Below are 25,098 nucleotides of genomic sequence, written 5' to 3' on the forward strand. Positions count from 1 at the left end.
GCTTCCGCTGAAGCAAGCCCATTTAGTCCAAATTTTATTGGGCGAAGCAGGTGGAACACGACATGACGTCGGCCCGAAGTGCAAATCGCGTCTCGGCGCGTCTTTTCTTCTCTGCCCTCCGCTTAAGTGGATTTTGGCCCCAGGCACTTCGGAACCCCCTTCAATAGCATCACTCAGGGCGGAGATGATTGATGCAGGATGCATTTTCAGGATGCCGATGGACGACCTTTGAAGAAGCGACGGTTTTTCGCCGACGATGAGGAGATTTCGCTTCCTCACTCAGCCAGCGATGGTCTCACTGCTACGATTCCTGAACTACCGGCTTCGACCCTGTTGAGGTACTCCAATGAGGAGTCCCTTGCTCAGGAGACCCAAGATGCTACCTTGGCCTCGTCGCACTCACCTGTGGACTTACCGAAGCCCAGCACAGTCTCTCATGAGGAGGCTTCTCCCACGACGCACGACTTGCCACCGTCCCATTTGAGCAAAGAAACGTCGGAGCAACAGAAAACCGACGACGGATTTGATACGGCCACCTTCCTTGCCATAGTCGGACAGGACGTCCCTGAACATACCCTTGCCAGAATACGCAAAGCGGCCGGTGGTGATCTCGAACGCGCCGTAAACATCTTCTTCGACGGGTCCTGGAAAAGCCCGCCGAATGCCACCCTGAGCCAGACCACACTCCTGCCCCGCGAGCGAACCCTTCCCGCGCAACCATCCCCTCCCACGATCCGTACACCACAAATCACCTCGAACGGGATACCCGTCACAGATCAAGCCAGTCCACGAGTGGCGTCACAACCGCACCTGAGATACATCGGGGCCTTCGGCGTCGGGGCGTGGGCTACAAGGAGTGGTGTGGGTCTCGTCAAGCATGGAGAGCATGTCAATATCGAGCGCGCGCGGTCCCAACCCGTTGCGAAACGGGGTCGCGCGGGCAAAATGATCAGCAACCAGAAGGGCGATGTCCTCACGCGGTTCACGACGAAATCCGGCCAGGAGATCGGGCGTCTCCCTCGGGAAACGGCCGAATGGGTATCGACTCTGATCGACCAAAAGGTTTGCAAGCTCGAGGGGGTCTGCGTCTTCGCGCCGGACAGGATCCGTGTGAACGACACGATTTATCTGCAGCTGTGGTGCTATCTGCGCATCGAGGCGTTTCAACCTCAGATTCTCGATGACGCCACTGACGACAACAGGTCGACTACGATCTTCGAGGAGAAGGAAAGCGTCGAAGAGAAGAAATTGCGGCTCCGTCAGGTGGCGCTGGTGAAGCTCTTCGATGAGATCGGTCTCCAACCGACTTCCGTCAACGATATGACCAGGAAGCATAAAAAGGAGGGATTGCTGCGTGCGGCAGAGATGGCCGATCAGTATGACCGGGTCAAGAAAGAGAACCAGTCGAACAACGACTCGTCGGAAGAGGAAGAAACCCCGGAGCTGGAAGAGGACCAGCTTGACACGCTGTACAAGAAGGCTCAGTCGTTCGACTTCAGCATGCCAGAAGCGCATCCTCCGTCCACATTTACGATGGATCTGCGGAAGTATCAGCGACAAGCACTGTACTGGATGCTGGCGAAGGAAAAGAACAAGGAGTCCGCCAGGGAACAGTCTCTGCATCCTCTGTGGGAACAATATTCTTGGCCCACGAAAGATGTCGATGACAAGGAGTTGCCGGCTGTGGATGGAGTAGACCATTTCTACGTCAATCCGTACTCTGGGATGCTGACCCTCGAATTCCCAAAGCAGGAGCAACATTGTCTGGGCGGTATCCTGGCTGATGAGATGGGTCTGGGTAAGACCATCGAGATGCTCAGTCTGGTCCATGCTCATAGAAACGAGCCACAAAGTTCCGGTGGCTTGGTGAGGCTTCCACAGGCCTCTGCTGGCAGGGTTTCTGCTCCCTATACAACCCTGGTCATTGCACCGACATCACTGCTTGCGCAGTGGGAGAGCGAATCACTGAAAGCCTCTCAACCCGGGTCGATGAAGGTCTTGATGTACTATGGGACGGAGAAGAATGTCAACCTCAGAGAGTTGTGTGCTGCAGGCAATGCCGCTGCGCCCAACGTGATCATCACGAGTTACGGAGTCGTGCTCGCAGAGCACCGTCACCATACGTCCACCGTCCTGTCTCAAATGGGCTCGGGTGGCTTGTTCTCTCTGGACTTCTTTCGGATCATCATCGACGAAGCTCATATGATCAAGAACCGTCAGTCCAAATCCGCAAAGGCGTGCTACGACCTGAGCGCAACACATCGGTGGGTCCTCACCGGCACACCGATCGTCAACCGTTTGGAGGATCTATTCAGTCTGGTGCGGTTCCTGAAGGTCGAGCCATGGAACAACTTCTCCTTCTGGAAAACATTCATCACCGTGCCATTCGAGTCGAAAGACTACGTGCGCGCTCTGAATGTTGTACAGACAGTGCTTGAGCCGCTGGTCCTCCGTCGGACCAAGACCATGAAGACACCTGACGGCGAGCCCCTGGTACCGCTGCCACGGAGAACAATTCAGATCGAAGAGGTCGAGCTTCCGGAGCAAGAGCGTGAGATCTACGACCTAATTTACACCCGGGCTAAGCAGACCTTCAACAGCAATGTTGAAGCCGGTACCTTACTGAAGTCGTACTCGACAATCTTCGCACAGATCCTTCGTCTCCGTCAGACGTGTTGTCATCCCATCCTCACGCGCAACAAGGCGATCGTGGCCGACGAGGAAGACGCCGCCGCCGCCGCCGATGGAGCTAGTGATCTCAAGGACGACATGGACCTGCAGGAGCTGATCGACCGCTTCAAAGCCACCACCGAAGCAGCAGGCACCGAGCAGGCCCACGACTCTCAAGCCAAATTCACCTCGCACGCACTGCGACAGATCCAGACCGAGTCCAGCGGGGAGTGTCCGATCTGCTCCGAAGAGCCCATGATTGACCCCGCCGTGACGGCGTGCTGGCACAGTGCATGCAAAAAATGTCTCGAAGACTACATCCGCCACCAGACGGACAAAGGGATGCCACCGCGGTGCTTCTCCTGCCGCGCACCGGTCACCTCCAAGGACATCTTCGAGGTGATCCGCCACCAATCGCAGTCGCAGTCCCCGGTATCCACCACGCCCACGACCGAAGAAACCGATCTCTACAACAGCACGCCGCCGCTCAGCTCGCAAGCACCGCCGCGCATCTCCCTGCGGCGCATCAACCCTCTTTCCCCCTCCGCACACACCTCGGCCAAGATCCACGCCCTCCTCACCCACATCACCCGCCTCCCCGCCACCAACAAAGCCGTCGTCTTCTCGCAGTTCACCAGCTTCCTGGATCTCATCTCCCCGCAATTGACGCGGGCCGGGATCTCGCACGTCCGGCTGGACGGCACGATGCCGCAGAAAGCCCGCGCCGAGACCCTGGCGCAGTTCAACCAGACGGAAACCTTCCTGTCTGAGGAAGACGACGTCGCCGACGTCGTCGACAAGGAGGAGGAGGGGACACGCAGCGCCAAACCAAGGCGAAAGCCCAACGCCCCGAACTCCGCATCCACGGCAACCCCCCGCGTCCTCCTGATCAGTCTCCGCGCCGGCGGCGTGGGCCTCAACCTCACCGTCGCCAACCACGTGTTCATGATGGACCCCTGGTGGAGCTTCGCGATCGAGGCCCAGGCGATCGACCGCGTGCACCGCATGGGCCAGCTGCGCGATGTCTCCGTCACGCGGTTCGTGGTCAAGGACTCGATCGAGGGCCGGATGCTGCGGGTGCAGGAGCGCAAGATGAACATCGCCGGGTCGCTGGGGCTGCGGGTCGGCGGGGACGGGTCCGAGGATGAGAAGAAGAAGGAGCGGATCGAGGAGTTGCGGTTGTTATTCGAGTAGCCTGGGCGTGAAGTGTCTGGGCACGTCAGTGCCTTAGGTGCTGGTTCCTCGGTACAGCTGCTAGTGATTGGGGGGAGATGGCGTAGAGAAGGGTTTGGGGACTGTACATGATACCATTGCATTTCGGGCTTGTTGGATAGGATACGATAGGATAGGAGCTGTAGATTAATGCCACTGATCCCTCAGTTAAGTTGATGCTCATAACTGCTTTATATCCATGTCTTAATTCTCGTATTCAACTAAAAAAAAAAAAAAAAAAAAAAAAAAAAAAAAGAGAGATTGCAGTCCATCAACAGACATACCCCAATCCTACTACGAATACAAATAAAGTCATACCCGAACGCCCTAAACCCCAGACCCACAAGCAGCAAACGACATGATATCATACGCAGCCCCCATCCCACCTCCATCCTCGTCGGCTCTCGCCTCAATAAACAACATGGTGAGCCATCGTCTACTTTCCATGATGCAGCACCTTCCCGACCTTCTCCTTCAAATGCGCCAGCTTGCCCTGCCCGTGGCCCTTCCCGTGCTTCTCGGCCTCGTCCGCCGCGCCTGCAGCATTAGCATCTACACGATCAGTCAGTAACCTACTATCCGATGTCCATGATTTCTGAAAACAGGGAGATACGAACCAGGCTTGGCAGGACCCCCCTTGGACCCCAGCCGCTTCTCGAACTCGAATGGCTCGCGCGGCGCCGGGGTCTGTGGGCCCTTGAGCGCCTCCTCGCTGACTTTGTTGTTGCCGCGGGGGAGGGTGTCGGTCTCTGTCTTGGTCTCGTGATGTGTAGGGGAAGTAGGGGAAGTGGTAGAGTCGCGAGATGCCTTGGTCTCGTTGGCGGGGCCGACGGATTCGGTGTCGGATGCTGTGGCTGCTGCGCCGGTGGGTTTGGATTCATCTGTAGCCGAGGCGGAGGGTTTCATCTGCTGCTGCTGGGGCTGGGGCTGAGATAGGGAGGCGGAGGTGGTGGGTTTCTCCTTGGATTTGTAGGCCTTGTCGTCGGCGGAGACGCTGGAGGTAGGGATGGTCGCGGGCGTGTCGCGGGTCTGCAGGGCGCCGGCTGTCGCTGCGGCTGTGCCGGCTGTGGTGGTGCCAGCAGTCGTAGTGCCAGTAGCAGTAGTGTCAACAGTGGAAGAAGGTTTCTGCGCTGGCTGCATGCCCTCCGGGGCAGGGAGGCCTCTATTCTCCTGCAGGATCTCATCCTTGTTCGTCGTCTTCTTCTCCCGGATGGGGAGCGTCTCGCCTCCCACACCTCCTGACCCAGACCCAGCCACCCCAACAGAGGAAGGAACCTTCGCCGACGAAGAAGCAGGCAAACTCCCCCGCTGCTCCGACACCCCGCCCGAGCTCGACACCTGCGTCTTGCCCGCCGGCAACCCCACCCCGGACGCAGCCAACTGCTTCGTGCCATGCGACCCGCTGCTCGGCGCGCCGGCCGCCTCGGCCGCCGCCGTGGGCGCCGCGGCGGTCAACGGGTCGGGGGTCTCCATCTTTTTGTTCTGCGTCTGCTGCACCGGGACAGAGGCCGGCGCGTCGACGATCACGCTCTTGAGGGCCACGTCGGCGTTGCTGGGAGACTTGGGGTTCTTGGCGTGGTCGGAGGGCGCGGTGACGGAGACGAGGGGCTCGGGGATCACGGCGGTGTTGGCTTGGGAGCGGGGGGCGCCGGGTTGGTCTTTTTGGGCGTTAGTTCTTGTGTGTATTGTGAGGGGGGTGAGCTTGGGGAGTGTGGTGTGGGCTTGAGGGCTATGCGGTGTACGGTGTCTAGTATAGTTGGACTGAACTGGACTCACCATCGCGGTTCCCTCCATCGTACGGATCAGTCGCTGTGCCCTTCCCCTGGATCCCGGACAAGGGCTCGTCGCCGTGCGGTTGGAGCTGCTGCTGTTCGCGGGGTTGGAACTCGTTCCAGAGGGCGGTGGTGGCGTTGTTGAAGGTGCGGTTGAGGGTCTCCATTTTGGGTACCTTCTTTCAAGAGTTTCTAGGTGGAATTGATGATCATGGGATTTGGGTTGATGTTGCACGAGGAATGTGTGTATGTGTGTGTGTGTGTGTGTGTGTGTGTGTGTATGTGGTAAGCTGGGATTGTGCGATCCAAGTTGAAGTATAAGTGAAACTGTCTGTAGGTATCAAGCAACAAGCAACAGTGCTGCAAGTGGAACCACCTCCCAAATCACAGTGAATCCGGGGGTTTTTTAACGTCCGACCACACCATCCAGCACTGCTCCAGGTCGGTACGTCAGTGGCTCGGTGACAGCTGCAAGCGTGGGTACCCAGGGTGGCCAGTCAATCAGTCTGTACCGCAGATCATCGGCCGCGATGTCATCACTCCCCTCTGACGTCATCCCCTTTCCCAGGCATCTCACGTGGTGAATCAACCGTGGCCAACTGGTCGCTATCCGGACAATTGCTACAACAAGGTGGAGAGACGACAAAGTCAATTGCAAAAGTAAATGGGAAGTATGAGAGAACTGCGGGCGAAGAATGTGTCATCCACATTCTTGGCTCATATGCAAGCTACTTTTGGGCAACACCCCAGCCAGATCCCAAGCCAAAACAGGAAAACAGCCCGAACTAACCCGAACGATGCAATCCAAACACCTTAATTATCATGGAAGCGAATCACCAGTCAATGAAAGCCTGCGTCGCTGCAAGGGCTCGATCCACTCGGGCACTCCAACGGTCGTGGCGAATTCCCCGACAAGTCCGCCGATAGTTCCGAGCTGGTATACACGCTGAGATCATTTCGGGTTGCCCGCGTCCGCTGCGCTCTTGGCTTCAGGGTTCAGAGGGTTCTTCGGATCATAGCCAACGCTCTTGACAATTCCCAGGCCCTTGGTCTTTCCCTCACGGAAAAGCACCCGATCCCCGGGGGCGAGGAACTCGGGGCGCTGGACAAACCGGAAAGCCACCAACGCACGGTCACCAGTCCGAATGAATGGACGATCAATATCGACGACGGAACAGGTCTGACTCACGGCGCCTACGTGCAGCATCGCCTGATAACGTGGTTTGATGGTCGTAGCGTGGGAGAGGATAAGTACTGCATCACATCAGTAACGGCACAGCTTCACAATGTAGACACCAACAAACCTTCGGCGACGAATTCCCGGTAGACCTTAGGGGCCTGGTCCAATTTCTTGAGAACCACCATGCCCTTGCGGACCTCCTTTCTCCGAACGCGCTTCAGAGCGAACGAGCCAGACTGACCAGCGAAGCAAGCATTCACCGGGATCCGTTTGCGCTCAATGGACTTGATCGTCGTCGTAGTGAACTGACCAAGCGAGTCGGGCCCGACCAGTACGGTGTCACCCGCATGAATCACCCCGGACTTGGCCACCCCAGAAACAACCGTACCCACGTGGGGAACCGAGAAGGTGTCGTTGATTAAGAACTCGAACGGCGCATCAACATTGTAGTGACCCCGGTGCGGAAGAATGTTCAAGAAGGTCCGGACGAGGTCAAGGTTCTCTCCAGTCACGTTGGACACCTGGAAGATGGGACATATCCGCTGGCTGACAAACTGCGTCGCCGTGTTGATGGTCTCCTCCATGTCCTTGATGAACACGGGAATCTTGCGAGCGCCCGGCGACTTCAGAATCTTGCTGAGCTGGGACAGTGTCTCCTGGAGGATCTGGGGCGGGCAGATATCAATCTTAGTGACAATGACCATGACCGGCACATTGAGCGCCAGAGCAATGCCCAGATGCTCTTTGCTCATGCCGATCAGACCGTTGTTCGCGGCGACCATCAGGAGACAGTAGTTGGGGCTGCTGCTCAGCATGCCAAAGACCGTCGTCCGCAGGTACCGCTCGTGGCCCGCCAGATCCGAGAAGCCAATCACTTTCGCGGAGCGCTTCCCGATCTCCTCCCACGACAGCTTGCGTCCCTGGGAGCTGCTGACGATATCGCCGCGGCTGTCGAAGCCCATGATCTCCATGCCCACCGAGCTGGTCCGGCCGCTCTCCACCTCATGCTTGTGGCGGAACAGGTTGAGCCGGGCCTTGCCGCGCCCATCGTCCAGGTTCCCCTTCACGAGGACCCCGAGCATGGTACTCTTGCCGGCATCGACGTTGCCCACGACCGCCACGCGGATCTCCGCCATCTCCTCCACGGTGCCCGCCGGCTGGCGGATCAGGAGTTTCCCCCACGAGCCCTTGGTCCGCTCGTTCTTGACGCGCGACTCCTCGGGCCCGCCGACGTTGTAGGTGACCAGGACCCGGCAGTGTGCCGGGAGCGTGTCCGCGGCCTCCCGCAGGCGCCGGATGGCCGTGGTCCACTGCTCCCGGTCGAACTGCATCGACTCGCCGCCGTCCTCGAGGCCCAGGTCGAAGAGCGTCTCGCCGTGGCCCTCGTCGATGCGGGACTGCAGCAGGCTCGCCAGCACCTGCAGGTCGTCGTCGGGCTGCTCGCCGGTGCCGAGGAGGACCTCCCTCAGCTTGACGGTCTTGGGCGTATCGCTCAATGCCAGCTGGTCGAGCATGTCCAGCTCGGCGTGGTCCTCGTGGACGCGCGAGACGCTGGCCGTTTCATACCCACTGTCGCTGGGCACAGGCGGGGCCGAGCGCTGGGCCTGCTGCTTTTCGGCATATTCGGCGAACTCGCTGAGCGCCTGCGCATGAGACGAGTTAGTGGGCGACCCAGGGGAAAGGGCGGGGGGACTGGGGAATGCGCGGAAAACTGCACAAACAACACACAATTTCGCCTCTCCGCCGCTCCTCCAGGGTGAGTTTCGGTCCCGTCGGTGGCATAATGTATGGTGGGTTTTCTCGTCGCCGGAATGAAGATAAGAAGGTAGAATGGGATGACGAATGGATCAAATACGTGTGTCTATCTGTAGCTAAAATGCGAATTGTTTCGGTCGGATGGAACGGACAAGGTTCGCCTCTGGCGCACTCAAACACCTATTCGTGTGATCATAATTCCCGTTTGAATAGCTAGGAGGAAGAGGGTCAAAGGACTAGGCCAGGAGTTATCGGGTGAATGCTAAGGATGAAGGATGACCGATGGAAAGAGGACACAATAGGAAGAATAGGGAGGGGGATTGAAGCTAGGTAGATTGAGATTGAGAGAGGTAGAGGTGAAGGGGAAGGGGAAGAACGGGAGAGCCGGGGAAAGCTTTATCGATAATCGGCCACCGACGGAGTGCGAGTCATCGCCGCCTCGTGCGGCTGTCTTGACCTTGACTCATCCCCCACAGTCGAGTCATAAGAATTTGGAAACAATTAGAAGCATTCCAGCTGACTGGTGCATGTGGGCATTGAAGTCTTTTCTCGATGAAAACACATTTACCACATAATATTACTTTAGTCGCATGTAAGGGCAGAACTTCTAGAGAGTGGCTGCTGCTGCTGCATGACATGATGCCATTCTATCCCATCCTACCCCGTCCTGATCTGAAACACCATCTTTTCCCACATCTACCATCTGCCCAGGACATACGTGTATAGTTCATTGGTTGCAATTAGAGTTATACGTCTGGGAACCCTGTAGCATCGCCTGGTAGTTCGTGGTCTCATACTGATCCGTGGCCGACATGGGGTAGCAGCGAGAAGATGTATACGCTGCATGGCCGTCCAAGTCCTCCGATCAGATCCATTCCATTGGTCCTTTATTCTTTTCTCGGAGAATTCATGTCATCATGCTTGAGGGGAGATGAGAACAACCGAGTCGCCTATGGGCAGGAACGTTAGTTGAAACGTCGCGCGCAAAAAAACCGTATAGCCGACGTCATCGGGGAGAGAGAGAGCTTGGAACGCACCTCGAACGAAAAGCATTTCCTCCTGCTTCTTGATCGTCTAGATTGAAATAGAGAGCATGCGTTAGCCTGCGATCGCAACAGTATGGCCAGCAGCTGGACACCGATTCGGGCCGTGCAGGCAGTGGGGAGTGGACGTACCCGGATCGTCTCTTGTTCGTTCTCGTCTTCCTCGACCACGTAGATGGTCTCCTCCACATCGCCTAGGACTAGGTTGCAGTGGCTATCGTAGGCCTATCGCAAGCGCGGAATTAATGCCGGTTTAGTCGCCTCGAACTGACCCTCCCAGACACGGTACACGGGGGACCTACATGAAGACGGCCCTTGAGCTCACGGTCACCGCGCAACTTCACAAAGACAATCTCATCGAGTGAGAGGCGCACCAGGTCGAGGGGTTCGGACACCGACGAAGTGCCCGCATCCTCAGTGTCGGCCATCGCGAGGGAAGAGGAGGAGGAGGAGGGATTGGGGGCGGGAGGATTGCGAAAGAGGGGAGGGGGGAGCGGAGAGGGAGAGGGAGAGACGAAATGAGTGAACGCAAGCTAAAAGTCGGGAGGCGTCCAGTCAATCCAGCAATCAATGAAAGCTGCAGGGGTGCAGGGGAGGGAGAGAGAGATTGGGCGACTGTGCAACTGTTAGACTAGACTGTCACCCGCGGGAACATGAATGAGCGTTGACTGGATGGAAGAGTGTTTGAAAGAGTGTTTGGAAGAGACTGACAAGGATTCTTTCCAGTTGCTCCCCGCCAAGACCACAACAACCGCCGACTCCTCAATTTACTCCGCAGCAGCTGAATGAATGAATGAATAAAATATGATTATTAGCTGACCTGCCACCCCCTCTTTTTCTTTCTTTACCCCAGAAAATCTGACCCCATGTGTTTTTCTCAGCTGTTCTCCTTTCTTGTCAATCTTCAAGCGCGATGTTGCGATTTCTACAACCAAGTGATCGCCTGTCTCGGACTCGCTTGGGGGTATTGTCCTCTTATCGTCCTTGTCGGCCAACCAAGCTTCGCTATCCGTCTCCACTTCTCATAGTTCGGAATCCTACTCCTACGTCCCCGTCGAGATCGCTGAGAGTCTGGACTAGGCCGCCTACCAAGAAGAAATTCAAGCCAATGGTCAAGGAAGACTACTCGGACAAGTATGACTACCATGGGATGATGAGCACAACCGACTTGTTGGACATCGGGGGTCCTTCAGAGAAACCACGCGATCCACTACGAGACACCTTGCAAACGGAGTTCATCTCGATTCTTCGAAGCGGCCAACCGGACCTGGTGATGAATGCGCTCACTGACCCTCGATTCAGCAGCCTGGTAGGAGCCATGCCAGAGACCACCTTCGTCGAGGCCTTCCTGCTTCTCTCTCCGGCTTACTTTGTTGAGCCCTATCGAGACATTCACCGACCGCTCCATCCAACCGCGGAACAAAGCATGGATATCAGGCCATTGCAGGAAATCTTCGACGAATTCGCCAGCAAGCTCGCACGAATCATTCGGCTCAGGGTTTCCACAGGCCAAATTCCAGGCCTGGCGGAGTTCACCCACTTGCTTGCTTGCGCAGCCGCCATGGGGGATCCTCAGATGGCACAAAGCGCATGGCAGGCCATGCAATATCGTAAGGTGGAGCCCGATACCCAGTGCTATAATCATCTCATGGAGGCCTTGATCTGGGATGGGACATTCACGGGGCTGAGAAAATACCGCCTGAGAGTGACCCGTTTCGCTTACAAAATGCGAAAAAACGCGCCCCCCGATTCCGGCTGGTCGGGATACGGCACCGCAGCACGCAGCGTGCTCAAGTCGGTACGAGTGGTATTCAACGAGATGATGGCCAAAGCCATCCCGCCGGATGAGACGACCTTTGTCAACATGATGCTTGCATCTTGTCGCACAGGTTGGGTTCCGGGGATCAAGGCTGTTCTGAAAGCCGCTTGGAACATAGATGTCGACGGACTGTTGACAGCAAGCGACCCGTCGAGCTCATCCGATGTCTACCACACCGACCCTGCTTCAGCCCTTCATCCCACGGGTCGACTTCTGTTTGCGGTAGCTCACGCCTTCGGAACAAATAACGACATCAGAGCTGGACTTCACTTGGTAGAATTCATCGCAAGCCGATACAATGTACCAATTCCCGAGAAGGTTTGGCTTGAATTGTTCGAGTGGACGTTTGTCTTGTCCCGTCCCAGATTCGGCCCCGACGCCGAGGAACAGAAGAAGGTGAAGATCAAGCCACGTTTCGTGACTCAGCTGTTCGATGCTATGACTGCAGAGCCATACAACGTGCGTCCCACGATTGAGACGCGCCTCAAGGTCGCTAAGTTAGCGTGGGACAGTCGGATTCTGAAAAAATACATGCCACAAATGTATGCTGCATATGAGATCCTGATGGAGACACGTCAAAGGAGATGGGAGGCGAGATCAGCCATCATGGCATCTATGAAGCGGCGCAGGCTACATAAAAGTCACGCAGATTGGCAGTCGCGAGACTTGGCCAACGCAATACACACCTATGATATCCTCAGACTGCGCACAGCCCAACAGACTGAGCTGGTGAGAAAGCTCGCAAGAAACATGCTGATCAACAAGCTATGGACAGGTCGAGACAACCCTGCATGGTTTAGGACTCTGTTCCCCCAGGCGCTAGAAGAATGGCGCGACTTCCTCCCAGAGGATTTCCACTTGAACACCCGTGGCGGAGTAGTTCATTTCGTTGGGAAAATTCGCTGGGGTAGCCGGAACCGTTACAGCGGAAGGCGTATTCCTATTCGACGGCCCACACCCTATAATGATGTCGAGCCGGGTGACGAGGTCAATTATCTTGACGACGAGTTCTTCTGGGAAGCTCTCTTGCGTCTCGAGCCAAATATCGAGCCAACTTCTGCATCCCTTAGGCGACTATTCGAGCCGGTTCTAGAGAGATATCGTCGCACAGAAGACAATCAACCATGTTGAACAGCAATTGGAACACATTGCTATGTAAAACTTCCCGCTCTGTCTTCCAGCGAACTTGTCGCCTTCTAGGCGTCTGGCCTGGTTTGAGCTCTCTCTTTCTTTCTTCGTCTTAGAAGCGTCTTTCAGCGTCATCTCTCAGCAACCTAGTCCTTTGCGTACGGTTCATGATGCATGTGATTTGAGCGTTTTTGAGACTACCCCGTCCATAGTGACACGTTACAATTTGTTTTCTGCTTATGATCACCTTAGCCTGATTCGTGAAAAGAGAGATTATCGACAAAGTCTTCATGTACCAGGGGTGCATCATACCTAAAGCATCGATCATGGTGACGACAGACGACTACTCCAGAAGTTATATGGTCTGACGAATATTCGGCGTGTGTGGATCGGAATATCTATACGCCCAACATCCCCAGGCGTCCCCGTATATAAGTTTCGAGCGTTCGCTCAGATCTTCTCCCGCCGTAGATCATTTACCGCCATATAGCGCCCGATCGTAATCCACCCCCAACGGAACCACACCATCTGGCTCTGATGGGCCTTGACCATCGCCGACTGGGCAGTCAACCACTCATTGACGGAGCTCACGAACAGAAGCCGAGACGGGAGCTGATCTCTGGCGCTGCGGGCCCCGGAGCCAGACGCGATCGAGCCCAAGGCGCCCCGGACCATGGTGAAGGGCGCGTCGAGCACGCCGGCGTACTTGCGCACGAGGTTGGTCGTCGTCAGCGTGTAGAGGGTGACCGGGCAATTGTACCCGGACTTGTCCTTGACCAGCGTGCGGAGGAAGTGCCGTGCCCCATGGTACAGGGATCGATGGTTCGGGTGATTGCTGATGCCGCCCTGGTCGAACGTCACGAGCACGTCGATGGTCGCCGTCGGGGCCGCGGCCATCTTTCCACCTCCCGCCTTCTTCGACGGCTCCGGCGCGAACGCCGACGCAAGGAGCGAGGCAACGTCGTGCTCCGTCCAGTGCGCGCTCATGCTATCCGGGAATCGCGTGGGGTCGTCCACGACGTAGACGTCCGATTCGCTCCGCAAACCGAGTTGTAGGGCGCTCTTCACCAGTTCTTTCTTGCGGATGTGTCCGAGCCCATCGGCGTCGCCTAAATTGCACAGCAACTGACGCGTTAATGGCTTGCTTTTGTTGGTAGGGGGCAGGGGAGGGATCATCGGGGCGGGCGTACCGGTACTAAGACAGAGGATCTTGAGATGATTGCCGTACTCCGGCTTGGTGAGGGCCAGAACTGTAGGCGCAAAGAACATGGCTTCATCATCGGGGTGCGCAATCAATAAGCAGATCCGTTTGTTGTATATGCGAGGGAAGGCCCCTGCAAATGGCGACGACGTGGTCGAAGAAAGGGTCCAGAACATGAACACGACTGAGATCGCGAGACCGATCGTGATCAGGGATGAGGTATTCATTGTGAATTTTGTGATTTTGAAGCAATTCAAGGTCGTCTTCGAGGTAAGGAGTTGTGAATGCTGCAAGTGTTGTGACCCTGCGACTATCGGATGGTCGATACTGGAATGTGGTCGGTTCGGAGCTGCTCACAGTGTCCCAACATCCAGACGTCACCTCACAGTTCAATTCAACGCAATTGAGGGTCGTGCAAACAAAACCTAGGACTTGGGTTCCGAGTGATAACTAGAGATGACACTGAAACAAAGGTGCGTTCATCACCGCGGAAGTGGTGTGGACATGAAGTACAAGGAAGGATGTAGTGTTGAATAGGGGACCTCGAGTGTCGGGGAATTCAAATCGTCGATCGTCGGAGCTTGAGCTACGGCACGTGACGTTCTCAACAGCCACGACAGTCATTAAGCTGAAGGTACACGAAGTCAATTGTAGGAAACATGCCGGAGAATTTCGCTGGATTCGTACTATCTGTGATTTGTTGAGTTCACCTGATTTGCCTTGACCGATGCAGAGAACTGGGGTGTCTTTGAAACGTCAGAATGACTATATATTATGTGACAACCGAGCCGTAACCCACAAATACCTGATGTGCTTGGAAGAGTAGTATACTCGAAGCGACAACTATATTGGCATAGCCTCTCTTGCGCATGGAAAACAGGTGCTATTATATGAGCTGGAATTCAATGACTTATGAGAAGGTCAAGACGAGCTGATCTGTGGAGGGATACCGTATTCTGCACAGCGGACATTTGATAGCGGATACGATAGGGCTGACCGATGGTACGAGTATTAGGACGACTACAGTTTGAAAACCCCTGTTTCTAGCTCGTCGACCTACCGTTGCACTGAATCAAGCCAACCGCACTAAAGTCCTGGTTCCAAGATTTATCTCAAGAAGACAGCCATATACATGAGAGTTGAGTTGACTGATTAGACCGTCATCCTATTCATCCTCTGTGGTAGACCCTACCATAGAAACGGAGCCTTAGGTACTGCTCCGGATTGTCGATTCTAGAACCCATGTCAAGAGACGTGCTTGCAGGGTTAGCCCCGTTGCATACGAATTGGCGGCGGTCAAAGAAGTCACAGGGTCACACACTCTGGTGGACCGGCAACGCGTCAATTCTGTTGCAAATCCCTCAAAGGGGCGCTAAGACTCTGCAGTGATTCTTCACCTGCAGGGTCCTCTATTGGCACTACGTAGGTATGCATACAACAAAATAGGGCGTATGTTTCATGATCAGGACCGTCAACCATGACCGCCAGACCGAGATCATAAGATCCGCGCCTATACTGCCGTTAAGTTGAGTTAGTCACACCGGCTGAAATAACGTTCAGGGCCGTAAAAATCAGTGGCTTTGAGAGTTGCCCCCCGGAAGGCGGTCCGCGCTGGTGGCAGCCCTGAACCACAGTTACCACAGAGTTGCACCGCAATTCCGCGGACAGATATCCATGGATCTGCCGCTCCTCCCACCCTTCTCAATTCAAAACTCGAGAACCCTCCCGGGGAAAAGATTGGAGAAAGAAGAGGTCCGGGTGGGAAAGGGTAGCATTCATTGTCGCGGCAGTCGCCGATGTCCTTTGATCTCCTCGGGTGGTCTAACCTGAAATAAAGGAGCCCCAATGGTTGGCGACGGCGGTCCGCTGAGGGCCTTGGAAGAGAATGGAGACCAGCAAGAAAAATTTTCTAGTCGTCTGAGGCGCTAAGCAGTGCTAGTGTTAAGAGTCATCACGATGAAGTGGACTCAAAGGCGGCCGACCGGCAGCGATCCGGCTAGAGAAAATTGCAACGGAGTCCGGCGCCCGGCTAAGTACGAGTAAAACCACTCACGCCTGTTGCGCCTGGAGGGGTTTGCCGTCCAACTGCCCAATGGAATGGGAGCATGAACGAACATGCCTTCTCAAATGATGAACGTGCCTTGTATTCGTCTGAGATTCTGCAAAAAGATGGGGTCCAAGCTCTCGCACGACTCGCGAAGGCCTCACAGGGCGAAGAGTAAGAGTAAATACCGCACGTACAGGTATGGACAGCGTGTGCGCGCTGGAACTCAAAACAAGCTTGAAGTTGCGTGCTTGATTCAGTACTCCGTACTCCGGAGAAATCACTGCATTCGATGCATGTATTGAGCAATAGCTGTCTCAGAATTCGATGCTACTCGTTAATCTCGTTAATCAGGTACCAGGACTAAAGCTCGAAGGGGCGGCGAATTCCGCCCCCCAAAAGAGGCATTGTCACGCCTGGCCCCGCGGGAAGCGAGGCTCGGAATAGGAGTTCCAGAGGTATGCGCACATTGCGCAGTGTTAGGCCAACTACTCCGGAGTAGGTAGTTGATGCGCCGGCTTGTTACTACCCACTACCGGCCGGTTAAGTGGCCGAATTGCAGACTATGAGTATATCCTGAGCACAGTCAGAGCCAGGAGTCTTACAAGGTAGAATATCAAAGCAAATAGCAAACAGTTGAGGACTGAATAAAATAAATCGAGTTGAGTGTGTGAGGTTGGTCGTTATTATGGGGTAAGAAGGTGCCACTTTAAGTCGACATACGAGATATGTTTACTCCACCTACTCTCAATTGCGTGAGTTAAGGTGTGGTAGAGCGGAGACAAGCCCATTTACTGACTCCATTCCCAGCGCCTTGACATTCTTGTCCTGTAAAGTGTGGGTTGTCACTATGGGTACGAGTAAGTTGTGGCAGAGTAAGCGCAGTCGGTAGAATGGTAGAATGGAAGAATGGATGGATTCATGGCGTGATCCAAGTCGGCCACCCGTAACAGTGACCGACAGCATGTGCCGAGATTCTGTCAATCGGGACGATCAATCGGATCAAGAGAACATTTGGCCTTGGGTACCTGTATTCAAAGCCGAAAGTGCTCAGTTAAGGAGGTACAGTAGGCCTGATATTGGCTCAGTTGATGGAGAGCTTGCGAGCCAAAGGAGGAAACTGTTAGGTAATGGGTAGGGCGGCAGCCGCTGGCCATTCGTCAGTGGGACAGTGAAATTCCCCTGCCAACCGGACAGTGCACCGCGTCTAGAACTTAACTATATCTTTGATGTGGGCTTTGCTCATGTCATATTATCTACAACCGGTCAGTATATTGTGATGGACAGTGGCACTTCGTTCAATCTCAATTCACCTACCCAGAACCTCTCCCAATATGCTACTACCTAGGCATTGTAGATACTTAGGAGGTTCAATGCGCTGACCGGCAAGGATATCCGGATGATGCAATGCCCCCGCAAAGGCCGGAATTAAACTGCAGTGCGGGGGAAAAAAGAACCCATGCGCCCTCGGAGTGAGCTGATGTCCAGAAGGGTCTTCTCTAGTACGTACTCCGTAGCGCACTAACTGCAGTGATGACTCGATTGTCTGTTCTGCAACCTGTCCCAAAAAGGTAGCTACGAGGAGAAGTGCCTGAGTGAATGGATTGAACCAAATTGACTGCGCGCGACAGCACAACATCCGTCCAAATGTCCCAAGTACCTTGTAGGGGATGATGAATTGCGACAAGGAGGCATCAACCAAGGATTGGTGGGCGTGCTTCCCTTTTGACTTTTTATCCTTTGCATTTTTTTTTCCCTTTTTCTTTCCTTTTTGTTCTTTTTCTCCCTTCTCTCGGCAAGTGGAGCTTTGACTGAAGTGGACTCGTACACAGTACACACACACTATTATTGTACAGTACTCCGGACTCTGTTTAGCTCTTCCCGAGGAGAAGACTCAGGTGAGAGTCCGCAAAGAATTTTCTCTGGGAAGATTCCTAATCCGTGCGCGCAATGCTTGGGTCTAATGGGGCTAGCTTACCTTACCTTCTTTTCAGGCCTTGGTTCTGCCCTTCCATCGTTTTTGGCGCAAAAGTGCAACAGCGGCAACTTGGATCCAGAGGGATCTCCAATTAGCGTTGCAATGAGTTGCTGTACGGTAAGGTATAGCCGATTGATACAGGCCGTCACCGCCTGTATTGAGTAGTGAGAACAGACCCGACCAGACCGCCTTGAGCCCCCTCGGCCTCGCACATCAGTTTGTGACGCCACGTGATGGTTCGATGACGGCAGCTGACCTTCCTTGATGAGCAAAGGAAGCGCCCGTCAGGTGTGATGATCCGTATTACGGGCTACTGCTCTAGTAACTTCCACTGCAAACTGAACGGATAATCCGTGCCGTTGATCTATACGGGGTGCTAGCTCACGGTACTCCGTACTATTCCACGCATGGCTGGCTCAATGATCTGTCATTCTGTTGTCAATTCTCGGGATCTTAGCCGATGCTACTTTCCGTACTATACTTCCACTCGACCTAACGTCCTTCACCCGCGGGGTTTGAAAGCCACCATTGGTAACTCGGATTGGGGGATATGATCCGGTCTTCGACCGTGCCAGCCCCAGGTCACTTCTGGCTTCCAAGTATAGAACTCCTGATGGAGGATGTCTAGAACCTGAGTCAGCAGTCCCATACTGGACCCTCGGTTCGATTCTGGAACAATGGACATGACAACATTCTCCAGCCAGTTGACATTATTCCACATCACCACCGATCGCATGGATTGCGTGTAACCCGCTAAGATGATGTTTCTTGCGCGTGCAGAATTGCGCAAACAGAGATTCGGGGTAATATGATCTACATCGGAGACAGCTGTTCGTTGTAGAGTATCAGGCCCGGCCCTAGTGTGAGTCATTGCGCCTGACCCCCCCCTCATGTACTGTATGTACTGTACTTGTTGATGAGGGCATCGTTCTAGGAAGGACATTCCGTGCACTCCAGATTAAATTGCTTAACAACACATAGTCATTTGATGCAGGAGAAGGTTCAATCACTCTGTCATCAACAACCTGCTTACACTGCGCAGCGCAGTGTGATATGCATCCGTCACATGCTTCCAGGGAATTGTAGTCAATACAGGATACGCGCCATCCTGAACGTTTGAAGAGGGCTAGGATTCTTTGCGCTCAGTCTCTCTGAGCTTGGAAGTTGAGACCGATCTTGAATCTACTCAAGATCTGGGGAAGCGACTCCGAGTACCTCAATTCAACAACACCTGACTAAGGCGATTATTTCATCGATTACGCAGGACAAGCTGCAGATAGGATGGTTGATTGGTCACTAGTTGTTCTAGAATGAGCATGTGCCCACAATTGTCCTAAACCATCACGCAAGTGACTTTAGCTAAGCTATGATGGTTTTATAGAGAGGTAAAAGTCAAATTGCCGCCAAACAAATCGCGGTGTGTCAACACGCTGGAAATTGGAAGCAGTCACTGCAGTTACCCTCGGGGAATTATTGGTGCAACGGACAGGTACTGTCCCATAGGGGAATTAAAGGCCAGGGCGAGCAAGACTATGGCGCTTTCCGTCGGAGACAGGCGTACGGTCATGTATGGAAAAGGTAATGTAAAGTCCACTATGACGCTTTTTCTGCCGTGCCCCACCAAAACTCCATCGGCCGCCCGATGCGATGGAGACATTCAGGGTGGCCAGACCAGGGAATCAATCGTACCTGTTACATGGTGTGGGAACGCCCTAGAAACAACCACCACGCTAAAAATGAAAAAGGAGAAGAAAAAGAAAATTCAAAAAAAATTCAAAAAAAGGAAAAAAAAAAAAAAAAAAAAAAAAAAAAAAAAAAAAAAAAAAAAAAAAAAAAAAAAAAAAAAAGAAAAAGGAAACGAAAATGAATCCTTTGCAGGGCCAGAGGATAAAGCGCTGGCAAAGAATAAAACATAGAGCTTCTCCTGCTTCATTCAAAGGCAGCTGCTCTCCCACTTCTTCTTGCCATTCCTCTGTTTTGCTTGATAGCTTACTAGATCTACTTCATTTTCTTCTTCGGTTGTTCAGATATAGACTACTACAACCTACTACTACTACTACTACTACCACCACCACCACCACCACAACACGATCAAAACTCTCCACTACTCGTGTACATTTCATCATCTGCTACCTCTACCCCTCACCATCTCAACAAACAAACTTGAACTCTTGACTGTAGTCAAAAGTTCTTTCTCATAGGTACAAAGATTCAATTTCAATCGCAAGGAGATTATGTACTTGACAATCAACTCAACCTTTCCAATTGCGCCGTGATATCAAGACACCTTTACATACATACACTAGTCTACCACTGCTAGTCTGGTCATCCTGCATCGTGGACCGTCAATATCTGACATCCATTGCTCCCTGAGCAACACATTCCATCTTCCGTGCACTCGACACTGTTACTATACTTAGCTACCAAGGTTCCAACCCAGCGCATCCACATCCCCCTGTGAAACTCGCCACCATGCCTGGTCGTCTACTTTCCAGCTTTGTCCGCCCTTCCCTCTCCCACCACTCATCCCATCATTCATCCGTCTCACACTCGAACACTTCGTCTTCTTCGTCCGTGAACGAGATTCCGAACACTACCGTGGCGCCGAAAAAGCCATCCACTCATCTGACCGCTGAACGAGCTCGCTCACCCGAACGCCGGTTATCGTTTGCGATGGAGCATCTGATCCATCCGCACCGTGATCACAGCAAAGAGAAGCGACGGAGCCATGGCCGGTCAGCCCGTTCAAAGGAGCGTGCCGCTCATGATCCCAGCGCCAACGCCTCTGCGAAGCTCGATGTCATCGTTGAATCCCCGCCCCTCGTCTGTTACGGGAACCCCGCCAATTCAACCGGCGCCTTGTTCTCCGGGCGCTTGAAGATCAGCATCTCTGAATTAGCCGGCATGATCACGCTTGACACGTTCGATATGCGTCTCATGAGCAGACAGACGACCAAGAAACCGGTTTCTCGAGACTGCCCCTCCTGTGCCTCGCGAACTGAGGAGCTGACACACTGGAATTTCCTCACCGAGCCCCTCGCCCTCAAGAGTGGTGACCACGAGTTTCCCTTCAGCTACCTAGTCCCCGGCCATCTGCCCGCCTCATGCAACGGCTCGTTGGGTCAAATCGAATACTTCCTCTCTGCGCGTGCTCACAGTATCAACGGGGAGGAGTTCACCTACAAGATGCCTCTTCACATCAAGCGTGCTATACTTCCCGGCAACGACAAGTCCTCCATCCGTATCTTCCCTCCTACCAACCTCACCGGTCGTATCGTTCTCCCATCCGTTGTTCACCCAATCGGTACCTTCCCTGTGCAGATGACTCTGAGCGGAGTTGTGGATAAAGGCGAAGAGACCCAAACTCGCTGGCGCCTGCGCAAAATGATGTGGCGGATTGAGGAACACCAGAAGATCGTCTCTGCAGCCTGCCCCAAGCATGCACACAAGATCGGAGGCGAGGGCAAGGGTGTTCTTCACCAGGAGACCCGAATCATCGGCCACAACGAAGAGAAGGATGGCTGGAAGACAGATTTTGATACCGCCGGCGGTGAAATCAGCATGCAATTCGAAGCCAGCATCAACCCCTCTTGCAACCCAGTGTGCGATCTCGAAGCTTCGGGTGGCCTGGAAGCTCGTCACAACCTCGTCATCGAGCTGATCGTTGCCGAAGAGTTCTGCCCCAACCGCAACACGAGACTCATCACCCCGACTGGAGCAGCACGTGTTCTGCGCATGCAGTTCCACTTGCACGTCACGGAACGAAGCGGCCTCGGTATCAGTTGGGATGAGGAAATGCCACCAGTCTATGAGGATGTCCCTGCCAGCCCCCCTGGTTACACCATGCTGGATGGGAGCAGTATCATGGAAGACTACCATGGATCTCCCCTGCACCTTCCGGAGTATGAAGAACTGGACCGCATGGAATCTCTGCGCCTGGACAGCGACTCCACGCATTCTTCTTCAACCAGGGGACGATCTCGCCTTACACCCGATGATTTTTCGACCGAGCCATTGGGTTTTGAAACGAGAAACCGAGCTACGTCTCCTACCGAACCTTGAGCCTCGGCCGACGCCATTGCTTCGCGCAATATTTTACACATACAACTTCAACAACATGGGTGGACCTCAAACACTGACCTTTTATGAATTTATGACTGCTACGAATCCAACGATTTTCACCTCCAGAGGACGTCCTTGTTCTCATGTACTCTCAACAGTTTCGCGAAAATCGGAAGTCCAAGCTCTCACTACCTTTCCCCTAATTCCTAATTGTTTCATACCATGGAGGAGAACACAAAAAGTCTGTTAATAGAGATCCTGTATTGCTGGGTGACTTCTGTGCTTGCATGATACCCATTATTTTCGTCAAGTCCGAACATTTTCATTTGTCTAATTCTGTTACTGGCATCATACATACCCAGGTACATACACATTGTTGCTATGGTCATTTATCTACACATAACGTTTACAAATGAACAAATTGATCACTAAAATATATGATGGCCAAAATATCCCGTGCTAGAGCCAATCCTGTAGAACACAAGTGAGCTAGATGTAGGATGATAAGTTAGTTTGTTACCCGCACAGTCTGGTCCTAGATCCAGGGATTAAAGAGCAACCAACCAACTGAATCTGACCCTCCGACCAGGAGAATATTCCGGTCTGTGATCATAAAACCCCAGGCTGGGGCTGAATCGAATGTCGTACTAAAATCTAATAATTTGCGAGCGTACTGCAAGTACCCAGCGAACTGCTACATGGAATCCCTGCAGGCCGGACAGGCACATGAAACACCGCGCGGATCTTTGGAATGTTTGCATACAATGCCCGTCTCCTCCCAAAATAAAGGCAAGGCGAACTGCATCACTCATAGACTTTCCCTGAATTCTATACTATAAACAATGACGAAGTCCCAGACGGCTAGACTTCGTCTGAATCATTTCCCTTTCCTAGAATTCGGTTTCTGACACCATGACAGTCCCAAATCGACTCCAAAGAAAATCACGCCTGCTATGAACCAATCACAACACCTTGCTCCCTAGTATATATACACAGTCCAAAGGACGACACTGGGTCACGAGTCGAAGATAGGCCCGAACGCCGGTATGCCCCTCGATTCCAACTCATATACCACCTTCTTGGTGAATACGGGGTTGCTGATCACGCAAACCGCCTCCGCGTCGAAGTCCTGGACAATCCGCCGAATCATCGGGACCATATCGATGCGCCCGGACTGATTCGTGTCGACCACCACGGGGGTCGGGTCCATCTCCGACACCAGATCCAGCACCCCCTGTCCGTACGTCTTCAGCGGGGCCCGCGTCTGCCAGACTACGCGGAGCGCGGGGCGGTTGTCGTCGCCGAGGAAGGACAGGCAGGGTCCGATGCCCGAGCCGGTGGTGACCACGACCACGCGCTTGAACACCCGCATCGCGTACGCGAACCCATACAGGAGGACGCCGCGCTTCCACAGGTGCGTGGGCGGGTCCTGGATGCAGGCGGCCGTCCAGTCGCCCGCCTTGGACACCAGGCAGGAGAAGCTCCGGCCGTCCGGGTTCGGGAACGTCGCGAACCCGTGCCAGTCCCGCAGCGGGTGGCGCGCCAGCTGGATGCCCTTGCCGAATGTGGTGGTCGTGTGGCTCAGATGCAGCCGCACGGCGTGCGAGGAGAGGGCCTCCGGCTGCACCGTGACCTTGCGGAGGAGCGTCCATGGGTGCACGATGGCCACGACCGTGAGCACCAGGAACCAGAAGGCGGGCAGTTGCACCAGGAAGGCTCCGAGCGGCTCGTTCGACGCGCGGCTGACCTCGTCGGCGAAGACCATGAGCAGGATCACGAAGAGCACCACCACGAGCCAGCCGAAGAACCGATGGATGAGCTCGAAGTAATCGTGCTTCTTGATGCGGAACGTCGGGTGCGCGACGGCGATGATGGCGAGCAATACGACCAGGATCAAGTATGCCAGGATCACTGGTGCCATGGAGGTAGTTGGCCCGCCGGATGATGGAGACCAGTACTCCTGCGATAGGAGGCCGACGAAGCCGGCATACCAGACAAATGAGGCTATCCCGCACCCGCTGTGGACGCCCCCATAGTGGTACACCTTGGCTGCAATGCGTCGTATCCGAAGAGGCGCGGATCTCGGGATGGATGCCACGAGAACAAAGATCGAGTTCACCACCAAGGGCTGCCGGGCGAGACCGCATGCAAGCAGGTTACCTGCTGCGGCATTTACCAGTGCAAGTAGCTTTCGATCCGTTACCATGATTGCAACGAATACAGCTACATTGGCCAAGAAGACCAAGGAGAACAGGCGTCGGTATATGTTGAGGAATATGAATCGAATCGCTGCGAATCTGCGCTTCTTTGGAGCTTGAGCTTCGAGGTCAAGAGATCCATCTTCCGAGTCACTATGGCGGGACACTTCCACCTTCTCTGAGAAGACCTTGATGGTGGAGGCTTCTGTGAAGGTTGATGAGCTGGGGCTTTCCGGCCCTGATGCGCAGACCACCGCCGGTGGTACCGTTATGATGTTCTTCACCTCACTCGACATATTGCTTCGAATGGGTCCTGGAGATGATGTTGAAGGTTGACACGAAGGAATCCAGAGTAAGATCGAGGGGCAGACGCATGTAATCTTCAGGAACAAAGCGTCAGATGCAAGATGGGGGCAAGAAGCTGCAAGCAGTAACGATAATGACTCGATTGGTCCCAATGGGCGCATGAGTGTGATCCACCAGGAACCTGCATCTCACAACGACGGGTGCAGACGTCTTTTGAATCCTCATGCATGACGCCATCTGACCTTGATGCAGCCTGGCTGTTTCCCTCAGGGTGGGCTCACATTGCACATCGGACAATATCTCGGCTGCAGACCACGATCTCTTGTCTTCAGCACCTGGAATCATACCGCATGCGGACCACCTCGGCATCTCAGCTTCGCCTTTCGCCTTGATATCATGATTCCAGCCTCCGTTCCACCGACACTATTTGAGGGGAACCTGTTCCGTATCCTAGATCCGAGAAACATTTACCAATGAACATTGGAGAACGGTATCTAGCCGGCCACTCCTCAGCTGTTCATTCTCCGAATGTGGAAGTTGAAGGGCCAATGGATGGCTCGTCCGCGAGCGAATATCCCGTCCCCGTGCCGTGGTCGATGATTCCAGCAACAATGACGACTTGATGGAACGGTCTAGAGATGCGGATGCACCAGCATGGGCACGTTCAGTGGCTCATGCAGGCCGGCCAGGGTTTCCTGATCGACACTAGCACTGATGCCTTGGACTCAGA

The 25,098-nt window shown here is 54.2% G+C and overlaps 8 protein-coding genes across 8 annotated transcripts; 3 read left to right on the forward strand and 5 right to left on the reverse strand.

The window, feature by feature from the left end:
- The first annotated feature begins 121 nt into the window (after nt 1–121).
- Nucleotides 122–4,045, forward strand: BO86DRAFT_388817 (DEAD/DEAH box helicase). Its single transcript, XM_025671956.1, has one exon. It carries the CDS (start codon nt 199–201, stop codon nt 3,862–3,864), a length of 3,666 nt encoding a protein of 1,221 aa, XP_025528226.1. The 5' UTR covers nt 122–198; the 3' UTR covers nt 3,865–4,045.
- A 236-nt stretch (nt 4,046–4,281) lies between these two features.
- BO86DRAFT_81676 (uncharacterized protein) lies at nt 4,282–6,025 on the reverse strand. Its single transcript, XM_025677705.1, has 3 exons — nt 5,659–6,025; nt 4,500–5,540; nt 4,282–4,434 (listed from the first exon to the last, which is right to left on the reverse strand). Exons 1-3 carry the CDS (start codon nt 5,819–5,821, stop codon nt 4,319–4,321), a joined length of 1,320 nt encoding a protein of 439 aa, XP_025528227.1. The 5' UTR covers nt 5,822–6,025; the 3' UTR covers nt 4,282–4,318.
- A 581-nt stretch (nt 6,026–6,606) lies between these two features.
- Nucleotides 6,607–10,060, reverse strand: BO86DRAFT_311614 (P-loop containing nucleoside triphosphate hydrolase protein; the record flags this gene model as incomplete). Its single annotated transcript, XM_025667914.1, has 7 exons — nt 6,607–6,908; nt 6,959–8,477; nt 8,563–8,633; nt 9,342–9,364; nt 9,623–9,663; nt 9,765–9,857; nt 9,935–10,060. 7 exons carry the CDS (start codon nt 10,058–10,060, stop codon nt 6,607–6,609), a joined length of 2,175 nt encoding a protein of 724 aa, XP_025528228.1.
- An 845-nt stretch (nt 10,061–10,905) lies between these two features.
- Nucleotides 10,906–12,582, forward strand: BO86DRAFT_311850 (uncharacterized protein; the record flags this gene model as incomplete). Its single annotated transcript, XM_025667924.1, has 1 exon — nt 10,906–12,582. One exon carries the CDS (start codon nt 10,906–10,908, stop codon nt 12,580–12,582), a length of 1,677 nt encoding a protein of 558 aa, XP_025528229.1.
- Nucleotides 12,583–12,911: 329 nt separating this feature from the next.
- On the reverse strand, nt 12,912–14,307 carry BO86DRAFT_81819 (PIG-L family deacetylase). The gene is made up of 2 exons (XM_025677707.1): nt 13,770–14,307; nt 12,912–13,688 (listed from the first exon to the last, which is right to left on the reverse strand). Exons 1-2 carry the CDS (start codon nt 14,005–14,007, stop codon nt 13,030–13,032), a joined length of 897 nt encoding a protein of 298 aa, XP_025528230.1. The 5' UTR covers nt 14,008–14,307; the 3' UTR covers nt 12,912–13,029.
- BO86DRAFT_81785 (uncharacterized protein) lies at nt 14,119–14,819 on the reverse strand. Its single transcript, XM_025677706.1, has 2 exons — nt 14,586–14,819; nt 14,119–14,470 (listed from the first exon to the last, which is right to left on the reverse strand). Exons 1-2 carry the CDS (start codon nt 14,649–14,651, stop codon nt 14,231–14,233), a joined length of 306 nt encoding a protein of 101 aa, XP_025528231.1. The 5' UTR covers nt 14,652–14,819; the 3' UTR covers nt 14,119–14,230.
- A 5,306-nt stretch (nt 14,820–20,125) lies between these two features.
- On the forward strand, nt 20,126–21,971 carry BO86DRAFT_81842 (alpha-arrestin). Its single transcript, XM_025677708.1, has one exon. The coding sequence runs from the start codon at nt 20,275–20,277 to the stop codon at nt 21,862–21,864; it is 1,590 nt and encodes a 529-aa protein (XP_025528232.1). The 5' UTR covers nt 20,126–20,274; the 3' UTR covers nt 21,865–21,971.
- A 908-nt stretch (nt 21,972–22,879) lies between these two features.
- On the reverse strand, nt 22,880–24,358 carry BO86DRAFT_311607 (integral membrane protein TmpA; the record flags this gene model as incomplete). The annotated part of the gene is made up of 1 exon (XM_025667911.1): nt 22,880–24,358. The coding sequence occupies one exon, from the start codon at nt 24,356–24,358 to the stop codon at nt 22,880–22,882; it is 1,479 nt and encodes a 492-aa protein (XP_025528233.1).
- Between the last annotated feature and the right edge of the window lie 740 nt (nt 24,359–25,098).

This window comes from Aspergillus japonicus (assembly GCF_003184785.1).
Source record: "Aspergillus japonicus CBS 114.51 unplaced genomic scaffold BO86scaffold_20, whole genome shotgun sequence".
In the NCBI taxonomy this organism is placed as follows: Eukaryota; Fungi; Ascomycota; class Eurotiomycetes; order Eurotiales; family Aspergillaceae; genus Aspergillus; species Aspergillus japonicus.